Genomic DNA, 12,573 nt, shown 5'->3' on the forward strand with positions numbered 1-12,573 from the left:
CGGCCGAGCCAGCTGCCGGCCAAGCCACCGAGGCGCTTGAGTGGGGCCAGCCGATTAGAAATAAATACTTTAAAAATATTTTCAATATTTTTTTAAAGTGTAACGGCTCTTTGTGTGATGCCACAGCTTGTTTTACTCTATTAATGATTTACGACTTGCTGTCTTAATTAATCCTTACATAAACTACAAACACCAGCCACTGTTACAACTGTTCAAGACTACTCTCTCAACTAGCTCAGACCGATTATACTAAATAGGTGAAATGTAAGTCACCACGGACCTGAATCCCTCTCCCGAAGTACTGGTGAAGAAACTCTACAAATACCCACATAAATACATTAAGACGAGGATAAATAATCAGTGATACAAAAAATGTCTCGCTTAAAATAATAAATACATATCATTTAGTCCAATGCGATCCTTACGTTACGGAAGAACTCATAAATTAACTTCTCTGAAATAAGCTTACGCGCGGGCAAGTTCCGACGGCTCACGACTGGTCTAAAACACCTCAGCATGACGCGCTGCTAACACTACAGCATCTCTAAGACTTACCTTCAAGTACATCATTACCAGCTTATCAGTCCCTCGGTTGGCAGTATATTGCACTGTCATGCTTAAAACAGCTCTAAGAGAAAGGCTCCTGCTCACGGACCTACTCGGGGCTGCGGAAGAAAGAAGGGAGCTGCTAAGGGAGACAAATCCACTAATACTGTTGGCCCTCGAGAGCACAGTAACACTGTCCCGTCAGAAAAGTGAGGTAATGGAGAGGGGAGCGGGGCCCGCTGGCCGCCGCCCCGCTACAGATGCGTGAGCTTGGGCGCCTCCTGCATCCGTCCCTGAGAGGTGTGGTGAGAGGAAAGGTCCGTGTAGGTGGGGTGGGGGTCGCAAGGTCCGTGGTGGTGGCCGCCGGGGATCTGGGCGGCGCAGCTGTAGTCCACGCTGGCGGAGGAGGGGTGCTGCAGGTGCCCCAGGTTGAACATGGGGCCCGAGGCCGGCATGGAGTCCACGAAGTTGCCCCCCACGTAGACGGGGCTGCCCTGCAGGCTGGGGTTGGCGAAGCCGCCGCCGCCGCTCTGCATGGGGTGGGGGTCGTACTCCGCGCCCGCGTAGCGCTTCTGCTGCGGCAGGCAGCTGCTGAGCGGCGCCGTGTAGGCGGCCAGCCCGTACATGCTCTGCTGCGACTTGGCGAACGAGGTGGGCGAGGGCGCGTCGTAGCTCAGGCTGTTGACGCCGGGGAGCTGGCTGGAGTAGCCGACGTGGTTTGGGCCGCTTAGAGGGGGGCTGCGGTCCGGGGACTGTCCGACGGGGGAGTGCATGATGCCTTTGGCTTTTTGGTCCTTTTTGTACTTCATCCGGCGGTTCTGGAACCAGATCTTGATCTGCCGCTCGGTCAGGTTCAGGAGGTTGGCCATCTCCACGCGGCGCGGCCGGCACAGGTAGCGATTGAAGTGGAATTCCTTCTCCAGCTCCACTAGCTGCGCGCTGGTGTAGGCTGTTCGCACCCTCTTGGAGGCCGGCCCGGGGGGGCTCTTGTCCTCGCAGCTCTCTCCTACGGGGAAGAGACACAAGGAGACATTGGTTTCCCCCCACGAAAGACAGCCCCCCTTCCTCCCAGGGTTCCTCGGAAACCTGCTATACCCTCTCGCTCTGTCGGCCCCGGGACAGCCTCTCCCTCCTCCCTGCCCGATACCCACCCTCCTGCGGCTGCCTCCCCCCAGAGACACCGACCAGGCGTCCCCAGCACCCCGCCCCCAGCCTGTCCCACCTGCAGCGCCCGGCAGGGCTGGCACCCTTCAGTGGGGTGCGGTGGGGGGATAAGAGGGCGATGGCAGCTACAGGAGCAGCAGACAAGGCCTTGAGCCGAAGCTCAGCCCGAGGGACTCAGCCCTACTCCCCGGGAGAACAGTGGATCGGGGCGGGGGTTTTGGGCTACCTGGGGGGGCGCAGGTGCTTTTCTGCTTGGAGTTCTGCCGGGACTCCTTCATCCAAGGAAATATCTGCTTGCTGAGGGTGGCGCTGGCCGAGCCCGAGGAGTTGGGGCCCCCCTTGGCTTTTTTCGGAGGGGGCACACTGGGAGGGGGGTTGGGCGGGGAGGAGGGCGGCAGGGCCGGGGGCTGATGCTCGCCGATCCCTGGGGGCTGGCTGCCCCCGGGGCCGCCCCCGCCCGGCCGCATGCAGCTCCCGCTCAGCTCGCTGCCCTTGTGGGCCGGAGCGCGGCCGGGCGCCGAGCCCTGCACGGAGCAGGCGGAGCCGGGGTACTCGCCGTCCAGGCCGGCCTGGCCGTAGGGCTGGTGGGCCGCGCCGTAGGGGTAGGCGTCGGCCTTGCTGTAGGTGTAGCCCCCGAAGAGCCCCGCGTTGTCGTAGTAGGCGGCTTTCTGCATCCTCTGCTCTGCGATCGCCGAGGCCCGCGGCCCCCGCTCAAATAACATTGACCGCCGCCCCGCGCCTCACGTCCTCGGCCCGGGCCACTCGCAGCCACCTGGGCAGGGAAACAGCAGGGACACAAAAGAGACTTTTAGAGGGAAGATCCGGCTGGTAGCGGCTGGCACGGGCCGGTCCCTGCGTCCCCCGCACCCCGGCACCCTCGGCCTCCCATGCAGGGGAGGGCTGGGAGGTATCAAGGAAGGAGCAGGGGACCCAAAGAAGGACCAAGAGATAAAAGGGTAGGATCAGGGTCACCAGGCAGGAGTCAGGGCAAACTGGGCCACACCACGCGAGGGCAGAGAACACCAGGGAAAGACCCGAGCCACTGCAGGGAAAGAGCCACCCGAGAGCCATGGTGCGGGAGGAACGGAGCACATTGGCGGGACATCCTACAGGCCAGCTTTTGAAGCATTTGGGGGGATGTTTTATTTGCTTTGTTTTGCCTTTGGCCTGTTCCCGCTCGCGTTTGGCAGGATCGGGTTGTAGGCACGGGCTCTCAGTGACAACTGTGCTGGGTGGTGTCCCCAAAGAGCCCGCGGCCCACTCCGGCCGAGAGCATGGCGCCCCCCGGCCGGCACGCGTGCGCACGGCCCTGCGCGGCTGACATGATGGATGGAGCCCGGGCTGCGGCCGGGCAGAGGCAGAAAAATCCCGTCCCCTTTGTAAACCCGCCCTGCTTCTTTCCCCGGATTCCTCCAGAGTTAAAGTATAACCGGCGCCATTCACTCCCTTTACTTTGCACTATAAAGGAAGTCGCAGGTCAGCTCCCCTATTTTAATTCTGTGATGAATTAAATTCCCTCACCCAACGTTTCTCGTCCCTTTTATTTGTACCCAGTAGAAAGAACCTGAGACATTTGAGATAATTTTTAGAGGGTTCTTTTCTTTTTTCGGCCAGCAAACTTACGGCTCTCCCCTCCCCGCCCCCCGGCTGCCACATGGGGCTGCTCCCCCCGAAAGCGCACGGTCCCCTTAGGGCAGATGTTTTGAGGCAGGGTGCTGATACCTTTCTCCTTGCTGCTCCCAAAACTTCTCTGCGCTTAGTACAAGATGGAAACTGTTCTGCAGTTTTGGTGCGGCTTTTTAATATTCCCTGCTCCTATTTTTCTTGTGGGATAGGGGTTTTCTCTGACACTTTTGGTCATTTTGTAAATTAGCACATACTTCACCTGACAATATAAGTCTGTAAATCAACATATCTTGAGACTTCCTTGTATTTCTGCAGGATTTAAGCCTACTAACATACCAGAGAAAAGTAGCTAGAAATCTTTGAAAGATGCCCGACAATTATAGTTCTTCTGCCTATACTTATGCAATATTAGGAGAGTACTCTTCCTTCTCTCGCAAGTATCATTGGTCTCGCCAAGTATCGTTGATCTGTTCTCTAAAATTCACCGGGAAACACATCTCTGTAAGTGAAAATAACCTCAGCGAGCTGCGATTCACGGCCGCTCTCGGCGGTTTATCCCGTGTCACAGACCGCCGGGGTCCTTTTCTTTCCTAAACAAAAGCTTGAGATGATCTGTGTAGCTGACAGAACGGGAACTGTTTTTCTCTCCTGGAAAATTTTTGTTTTAAAAGTCTGCAGAAATGGACGGTGGAGATAAAAATGAGTTTTAATAATGATGTGATAATCTTGACGAGTCTTGGACGTATTTTTGTCCAAATAACTCTGTCTCTCTTTTCCCACTTCTGTCATCTACATTTTCGGGACCGGTGTGGACTGAGGACTTTTGTTAGCACAACACTGCCTTAAGCGTAGGCTTTTATATGCCTTGTGAAATATAGTTCCCAAAAGAATACACAGAATCTTAAGAAAGAATATTGCTGTTAAGCTGTTAAAAGCCTTATTTCTTTTCTGAAATACCAACTGCTTGTGAACTCTGCTTGAACCTAAAAAGGAGGCTATGGGCCATAAATCATATGGACAATGCTCAACTGTTTGGTGGCTCATCTTTAGATCTTAAAAAGAGAGAGAGGGAGAGAAAGAGGGAGAGGGAGACCTATCCAGGGTTTGATTTTCCACGAGTGAAAGGCCCGGGGTGATGTTTTTATAGGTAACACCAAAGCAAGGGCTCAACACTTGGTGGTTTGGCCAGAAAGAGCCTACAGGGAAAAAAAAAAAAAAAAAAAAGAAAAAAGTGACATCCAAATGGTGAGGCCGAGCCGTGGGAGGTGGGCTTGGAGGCACCGAGGGTAGGAAACCGCAAAGTATCCATGTCTGTGTTTCAGATTTCCCTTCTTCCTCTCCAGAAAGGTTAACCTCATCTGAACTGTTACGTGTCGCACACGATAATGGGACTTTTTGTCCTGCCACTGGTTCCAGTGCCTTTGCGGGATGCCGAGCCTCTCAGAGCTGTACCCGGAGAGCAGCTGCGAGCCCCGGCGTCCCCGGCTGGCCCAGGCTGGCCCAGGCTGGCCCAGGCTGACACGGCCCGCCGCTGCCCGCCGCTCTCCTCCGACACTTTCATATTAAGCAGTTCTCTACTAAAACTTCCACTACACTTAATTCTGCTTCGGATCAATATCTAATATGATACCGAATAAATAAGAGGCGGTGAGAGCGGCCAGCGAAGCGGTTATTAAAGCAGCCGGAGCTCTCAGGGTGCATATCAATGCACCTGTCATTGCGGTTGTAGCAAAATTTATGACTGCTAGCGCCGTGGCAGTAAACGCTCCGGCCAGGAATGAAAAGGAAAACACTTCCCAAGCCCCGGCACTTTCAGAAGTGCAAAGCAGCCGGCGCGTAGGAGGGAGCCCGGCAAAAGAATCCCCCGCTCGGCACGTTTCCCGGCCGCCGGCCCGGGGCAGCCCTGTATATAAGGAAAGCGCCGGGGCCGCCGCCGGGCCCGGCCGCAAGCAGGGCAGCCGGGCACCCACCGCTGGGGCTGCGGGCACGTCCCGTCTCTGGGAGCTCTGGGGAGCGCGAACGGGCCCTGCGGGACGCGGAGCGGTGGCCGCCGTGGGGCCTCTCAAAGCGGCTATGGAGCCGCCCGCTCCCCGCGGCTGGTCCGGGCCTTGGCTGCTCCCCAGCCGGGCCCGGCTTCGCGGCACAGGGGCGGCTTCCAGCGGGCTCTCTGCGGGCCGCTCCTTATCTGACGTGCGGGACGCGCCCGGGCTGCCGCCGCCTCCCGGCTTCCACCGAGCAGCTCTGCCCGCTCGGCGGGCACGGGCCGGGCTGCGCTCCCTGCGACGGGCCTGTCGCCATAGGGAAAGAGAGAGATGGATGGAAAAGGAAATGTAGAGAACTCACCAAACTTACGTTTTTTCTTGATTTTTGACTTTAACTGTGTGAGTAGGATCTTCAGGTTCCTTTGGATAATCCGTGGGCACGGACCTGCAACAGAAGTGATAACTCTCAGCGGAAACTGCTTTGTTTTGGACTTTCTTCCTTAGGACTTTGTTAATAAATGCACATCTCGTCCGCAGCCCCTCACCGTGTCTTTCCGTCCGCGTCAGATCTTTTACCAGACAAAGGGTAGATGTTTCTCTTCATTTATTAATAGAGCTTTGAGAGAGGCGGGGAGCAAACAAACGTGCAAAATTCTCCGGTTGCGGGTGGGAGCCGGGCAGGGCGGCCTGCGGCAGCCGCTGCGACGGGCCCCGCGCACCCATGCCTGCCTTCCCCAGCACCCATGCCTGCCTTCCCGAGCACCCATGCCTGCCTTCCCCAGCACCCATGCCTGCCTTCCCGCGCACCCACGCCTGCCTTCCCGAGCACCCACGCCTGCCTTCCCCAGCACCCATGCCTGCCTTCCCCAGCACCCATGCCTGCCTTCCCGAGCAGCCAGCCCGGCAGCGCTCGGGGAAAGGGAGCGCCTTTGCGGGGCAGCTGCGGGCACCTTCGAGGGTCGCAAGCACCTCTCCCGCCGCCCGCAGCCACGGCCCGCGAGGAGTTCCGCGGAAACGGAGCTAGCGCGGGTCTCTTTCCATTTCTACCCCCAGATACCGAATAAAACCAAGAGAAAGATAAGCGAAGAAGTCCCAGCATTGAAAATGCGCTGCAAGCATTTGCGTCTCGGAATTAGTATTTTGCCTTTGTCTGTGCGATGTGTCGATTCAGGACTTTAAGAACTTAAGAGTGCTAGAAAATCCCCCACAAAGAAGCCCAGGTCATTATAAAGACGATATCTAGCCACCATAAGCCTTTGAAATGACCTTTGGCTCGTATAGCAATAACTCACCACTTAATGAACAACCAACGGAAGCGCCTCCGATAGCTCACAACACAACAGATCTTACAACTTTCCACCAAGTCTTCTCTCTCCCTAACCAAACTCAGTAGGATGCTACATTCCCCTTCCAAATCACCTTAATTTATGCTGGCAAACTGGAGTTAGGGAAGTGGAGCTTCATGATTACACACGATGCTCGCTCAGGTTCCTGGCCCAGGCCTGTCCCGGTAACGTCTTATATAATGTATTCACGTGGGCGTACGTCAACTTTAAGTGCTTTATTTTTTTTAAAGAGAATTCATTAGAAATAGCACTTTACACGGTGTATGAAGGCAACCTAAAGTGGGTTGCACCTTAGCCCCTGAGCGGAGAGATCATAATATTGCAAACCGAGTCATTGTTAGCCGCTGTTGATTAACACGGTAAGTTTTCATTTTGTGCCTAATTAATTATCGACTTCTCATCCCTTTCCGAAGCAGCTCCTCAGCCTCACAAGCGATAGCCTTCTAGCTCTAGATATGCTTTATTTAGCCAGAGCTTGGCCAAATACCAAGACTTCCACGGCCACAGGAATAACCCCCAAAGTTTGTACTGTGGAGAGAGGAGTCTGGGCACGCTAGGGTTGTGCTCGTCTCCCAGCGCTCGGAGAAGACGTTCCCAGAGCTGAACCCAGGGAAATCTTTGGAATTATTCAGGCGTGGGACCAATATAGGTATTATTGAAATTTTAGGTGAAGTTATAAGTGAGTGCTTCCATCGAGCCAAATGAAATGCTGCTTGCAGTAATTGGATTCAGCTGACTAACTTGGCAGGCCAGCAGCTTGGAGGCATACAGCTAAGAAAAATGTTCAGTGCTTTTAACTTCTGATCGAGCAGAGCAACACGCAACAGAAAATAATAAATAAATAAATAAATAAATAAATAAATAATAAACAAACACCCTAACTTTCTCCTTCTCCCCTGGCCTCCCACACTATTTCCTTCGGGGCACTCCGACCCCCGCCGGGGACTCGCCCGGGTGACTCGGGGAGGGCAGGGTCCGTTCCAACCTTACACACGCTCTTGCTCCACAGCACAACGCTGGGCTTTACAGCAGCCATAACCGAGAGTTCAGCCGGGCTCCAGGCAAGGCACAGTCTGTAGAAACAGGCGTTCCTGGGAGAGTGGGGCTGGTTGCAGCAGCCCAAGCGGGAGCTGAGCTGTAAGTGTCTGGGAGGAGGCTGTGTGGCCGCTTCCAGACCCCCAGTCCGCCCAGAGAGGCACCGGTCCCCCCCAGGCATCTTCCCACCGCCTTATTGATCAAACCACACAAATGCAGGGCAAGAAACTTCTCAGTAGATAAATATCAAGCCGTGCTTCAAATCGCATGTGTAACTCGAAGGCATGAGCACACTGGTAACAGCAGTGCTAAAACAACTGCGGAAGGAACACAACAGCCACTAAGGAACACGAATGCTCTGCCAAGGAAAAAGGTTCGGGAAGACACTTGGCACGAACATTTGAGAGATCCTATGTAGGGGCTACATTACCGATGAGCCTATTTTAAATCGCCCTTTACAAATCAACACGGCTACCCCCTGCCCGGCTAACCACGGCAACGCATTAACGTGATGCTCAATCTCACTTTGGCAATGGGAGCATCTAGCAAAGTTCTCTCCCTCGTTTGTTTGCTTATTTGTAATTCCCTTCCACCGAAAATTGGGGAAAGGATAGGGTTAAACGTATTCCCCTAGCCTTTGGGAATGAGATCGCTTTTTATTTAAAGAACATAATAAAAAGAAGATACAGCTTAAAACGTTCAAGTAGGTGGAGACCACTCCATACATTTGCAGCCACTATGGGCAGAGATTGCAAACAAATTCCAGACCGTCTCTGAGCAAAGGAGATAATACAGCCCCTGCGGTTAAACGTCCCATTTTGTCATGCAGTTGCTTACCTGTGTATCAATTTATCATAAACCTGGGTTCCTCACTTTTCAGGATCTGCGCTTGCAGCTCTTAGAATATATCCTTCACCCTTTGTCTGCAGACAAAACTCTCCTAAACCTGATCTTGCGGTTTTACAAATATTTCCATACACCAGAATTCCCGATAGAACGAAAACAGGCTCAGGCTCAACTACCAATAAAAGAGAGCGAGTGGAAATCGGAATTTGTTGGGCTTTAAAAAAAAAAATCAACACACAACCCTTTAGCCATCAGCCTCCTGGAACCAACGACAGCAATTGGCCGGCTCTTGTTTTGTTTTGGTTTTAAATCGTGCGGCCATTGATGAATTTTGGGGGCGAGCAGGAGAAATCCCTTTATAATCAGAAATATAGGCACTGCCTTAAAATACAGGCATATTGGCCCACGTGATCGCCGAGCAGCGCTCGGGGCCGGGGCTGGCGCTCCCCGCGCCCCCGCGCAGCGGGGCAGCCGCGCCGGGCCCCGTGGGGCGGCCCGCGGCCCCGAGCGCTGCCGCCCGCCCGCGCTGCCCGGCCCAGCCCGCTCCGCTCCGCTCCGCACCGCGGCCCCCGCACTTACGCGCCCCGCGGGGCCGGCGGAGCAGCGGGAAAAGGTGAATTCCGCGGGATGATCCCAGCGCGCAGCAATTCCCAGCGGAGACAGAGGAGGTATTTGGAGCCGGCTGCGGCCGGGAGCCTGTGCCGGGGGCAGCTCCGCAGCCACGCTGCTCTGGCGGACAGGCGCCGGGGCCCGCTGGCGTGCGCGACTTTTTGCTCTCTCCTTCTCCGGACCGGGAAGATGCGGGGCAGCGGGGACTACCCCTGTCTGGAGGCTAAACAAACGCTGGGGGAAAAAACCCTCCCGACATTTGTGCGTGTGTGTGTCTGCCCTGAGCCTGCCTCCCTGCTCTGTGTGTGTGAAGAGACATGGAGTAAACCCTGTGTATATCTGTCATGTGTGCCCACAAAGCTCCCCAACAACACCGGTTAGGCAAAAGAAAAAAAATATATATGTATTAGCTTCTCTGTTTGATTTTTTGTAACATATCTGTAGCTATAAATACACCACACCTAATCTAACATCTGCTATGATTTCATTACCATCCAAAGCATGGGGATGTGACAGTAACGTATTACCTTACAATACTAACCGTAAGTGCATTGTAACATTTATCTAAATTACATTGCTTTTCCTGACTTTGCAAACCAGTTATAAAAAGATTGGAGTCCAGTGATGGAAACATGAGTTCAATGTAAATTATTGTGTATGGCTTCGGATTTATAATCCTATATTTCTTCGAAACGATGCACTTAAATCTCGCCTCAAGTAAGAGGTAATGGTTCTTTATATCCTTTTCAGTCAGCCATATATTTTGGTGTCTGGATAGTTTTGCCGAGCCCCCCGCGCTCGCGTGTCTGTGTGTACATACAGAACCCCTACACGCACAGCGTGTTCTGCATACTTGTGTACATGCACACAAAGCCGAACATAATTCTGGCCGCTGTTTAGACATTTTGGATGACGGAGAGGTCTTTGGCTTCCTACACAAAAGTGAGAGGGGAAAAGCTGGACACGAGCAAAGAACACGAAGAGGATTCAGAAGAAAGCGCCTTTTTGGAGGGCAGTTCGGAACCCCCCGGAGAAAACCTCACAGCCTTTGGTGCCTTTTCAGAGTCTAGTGAAAAAGAAAAAGAAAAAGAAAAAGAAAAAGAAAAAGAAAAAGAAAAAGAAAAAGAAAAAGAAAAAGAAAAAGAAAAAGAAAAAGAAAAAGGGGGGAAATAGAAAGAAAAAGAAAACACAGGCACATTTAACGTGAAAATGGAGGACGGCTGAAAGAAAGGAGCACCTTTGCCACCAACGCCAGAATGAAGATATCGTAAAGGGGACTGAAAAAGTATTAAGGAACTGTTAATCCTTTGGCTGGTGGGACTCCAGCTTTGCGCGAATTTGTCTCCAGTAAAGGATCTAAGACTTCTTCAATCGGAGCATATGTTCATAGAGCAATAAAACAGAAAGATTTACAGTCTCCGCCCGCCCCCCAGCAGCCTCGCACCCTTTCAGGAATTACTTATGATGATTTATAACAACAACTCCGGCAATTGTCAAACTGATAAAATAGCCCGGGCTATATGCGAGAATAAACGCTCCTATGAAAGGGTTGCGATTTATGTTCAGGTCCATTTTACTGCGTGTCTTGGTGGAGTTTGGTTTCTTTCCCGGCCCAATAGGATAATATAAAACTTCATTGATAAAAATGTAGGAGTTCTCGTGAAGTAGCGAATCTGTTCCTTAGTCACTACCACAGCACATAAACATTTGTCATTTTTGAATAATTGAATTAATGTGTTATTGTTTGAATGTATAATTCATAACATAGGAAACTTTGTCTCTGTCCTGCCACCGAAACGGAAGCAATAAAAAGCTACAATCTAGGGTTTTTAGAAATTACTCCAGCAAGGGATAATAAAGAATATCCTGTTTGCAGGAGGCATTTCCAGCTGACTGGGGTTTCACAGAGAAATCTCACACTCGTCCGTATTCTATGGACTTTGTAGAGAGTGGCTTTGTATAAAAACAAAAATGCTATTTTTCCCCGGTCCGAGCTATTGATCGGGGACTTGCGAGTCGGCGTGCCCGCTCCGGGGGCCGAATGCGGCTCGGGCCGGGGCAGGAGCGGCGGGGCCGGGGCAGGAGCGGCGGGGCCGGGGCAGGAGCAGGAGCAGGAGCCGGCCTTTGTGCGGGCGGCGGGGGAAGGCGCGCCCGGCCCCGGCTCCGGCCCCGCTGTCACAGACCCACGGCAAAATTTACGACCCCGCTTGCGAGGGAGCCGAGGGCCTTTCCCCGCCGCTGGGAGCGGGCAGCGCTGCCCTGACAGCCGCATTGTTCCTCCGCGGCGCTCCGCGCCTCCCCGCGCAGGCAGGCGGCCGCGGCCGAGGCGCCGCTCCGGGAGGCGCTGTGCCCGTCGGGTCCCTGCTCCGCGGCGCTCCGCGCTCGCCTCTTCCCCCGCTCCCTGGGAAGCAAAGGTCATCGCTTGCGCCCGGTCCGGTTCCCGGCCGCTGCCGCGCTGGAAATCAGGAAGCAGCGTGCCCTATTTGTCAAGTGTTTGACAGCTGAGTTCATTAAGGCTTAAATAAGGAGGAATAAAAGTAAAAAATATTTACGTACCGGGCGTCTCTTTTTCAGCAGCTGCCCAAGAGCTAGGTGTGCAGGGAGAGGGACGGCACCCTTTGTATATTATATTCTTGGGATCTCTTCAGTTTTCAAGTCTGATAGAGTCCTTTGCTTGGCAGATTAATGACGACTCCGTGTTTCTTAAGGGACGTGCTGAATTAATTATTTCGCAAATCACGTGGTCAGGACTTGTAGAAATCTATTCTTATCATCTTCCTTGCACTTTGAAATTCTGCCTGTTATGACTGTTCCTAGCAAGATTATTTTGGTCTCTAGGCTTGGGGGGAAGGAGGGAGGAAAAAAAAAAAAAAAAAAAAAAAAGGAAAAAAGAATCAGGGGAAAGGGCTAACAAACATGGCCGGTGGAAGCGGTGTGGCTGTGCACCGAGAGGTCCCTATTTACTGTACTGTACAGTGAGTGGGGCTCGCTATTGACTCTGCCTTTCCTCTTCATTCTTACCTTAACGACTAGTGGTGATATAATATACAGAACTGTATTGATGTATCGGGAGTAACAGGAGGAGCCATTAAACAGCACAGAGAGAAAGTATAATCGCAAGATGTGCCTCGATATTTAAACTTAGCGAGTGTGTGCTTAGAAAGGCAGCCCCAGCCTGCCCTGGGCACTCTTGGGCAGTAAGGGCACATGGTTTCTGCTGGGCACCCTGCTCCCTGCCCGGCCCGAGCCACAGACTGGATTTTTGGACTCGTGCCTTGACCACGCTCCAGGAGAGGACAAGCCCTGGCTGACAAGCACTTATGACAAAAATAGTGCAATCGACTTCTCCTGGCTGTGTTATCGTCTGAGACACTTACGCTGGGAAGTAAAAAAAATATGCTTGCCATAGGTGCATGGCA

The 12,573-nt window shown here is 53.2% G+C and overlaps 1 protein-coding gene across 1 annotated transcript; it reads right to left on the reverse strand.

Annotated features, from left to right (window-relative positions):
* Positions 1–800: 800 nt before the first annotated feature.
* Positions 801–2,432, reverse strand: HOXD3 (homeobox D3). The gene is made up of 2 exons (XM_058028175.1): positions 1,937–2,432; positions 801–1,552 (listed from the first exon to the last, which is right to left on the reverse strand). The coding sequence occupies exons 1-2, from the start codon at positions 2,430–2,432 to the stop codon at positions 801–803; spliced, it is 1,248 nt and encodes a 415-aa protein (XP_057884158.1).
* Between the last annotated feature and the right edge of the window lie 10,141 nt (positions 2,433–12,573).

Source organism: Melospiza georgiana, chromosome 7, assembly GCF_028018845.1.
Source record: "Melospiza georgiana isolate bMelGeo1 chromosome 7, bMelGeo1.pri, whole genome shotgun sequence".
Classification (NCBI taxonomy): Eukaryota; Metazoa; Chordata; class Aves; order Passeriformes; family Passerellidae; genus Melospiza; species Melospiza georgiana.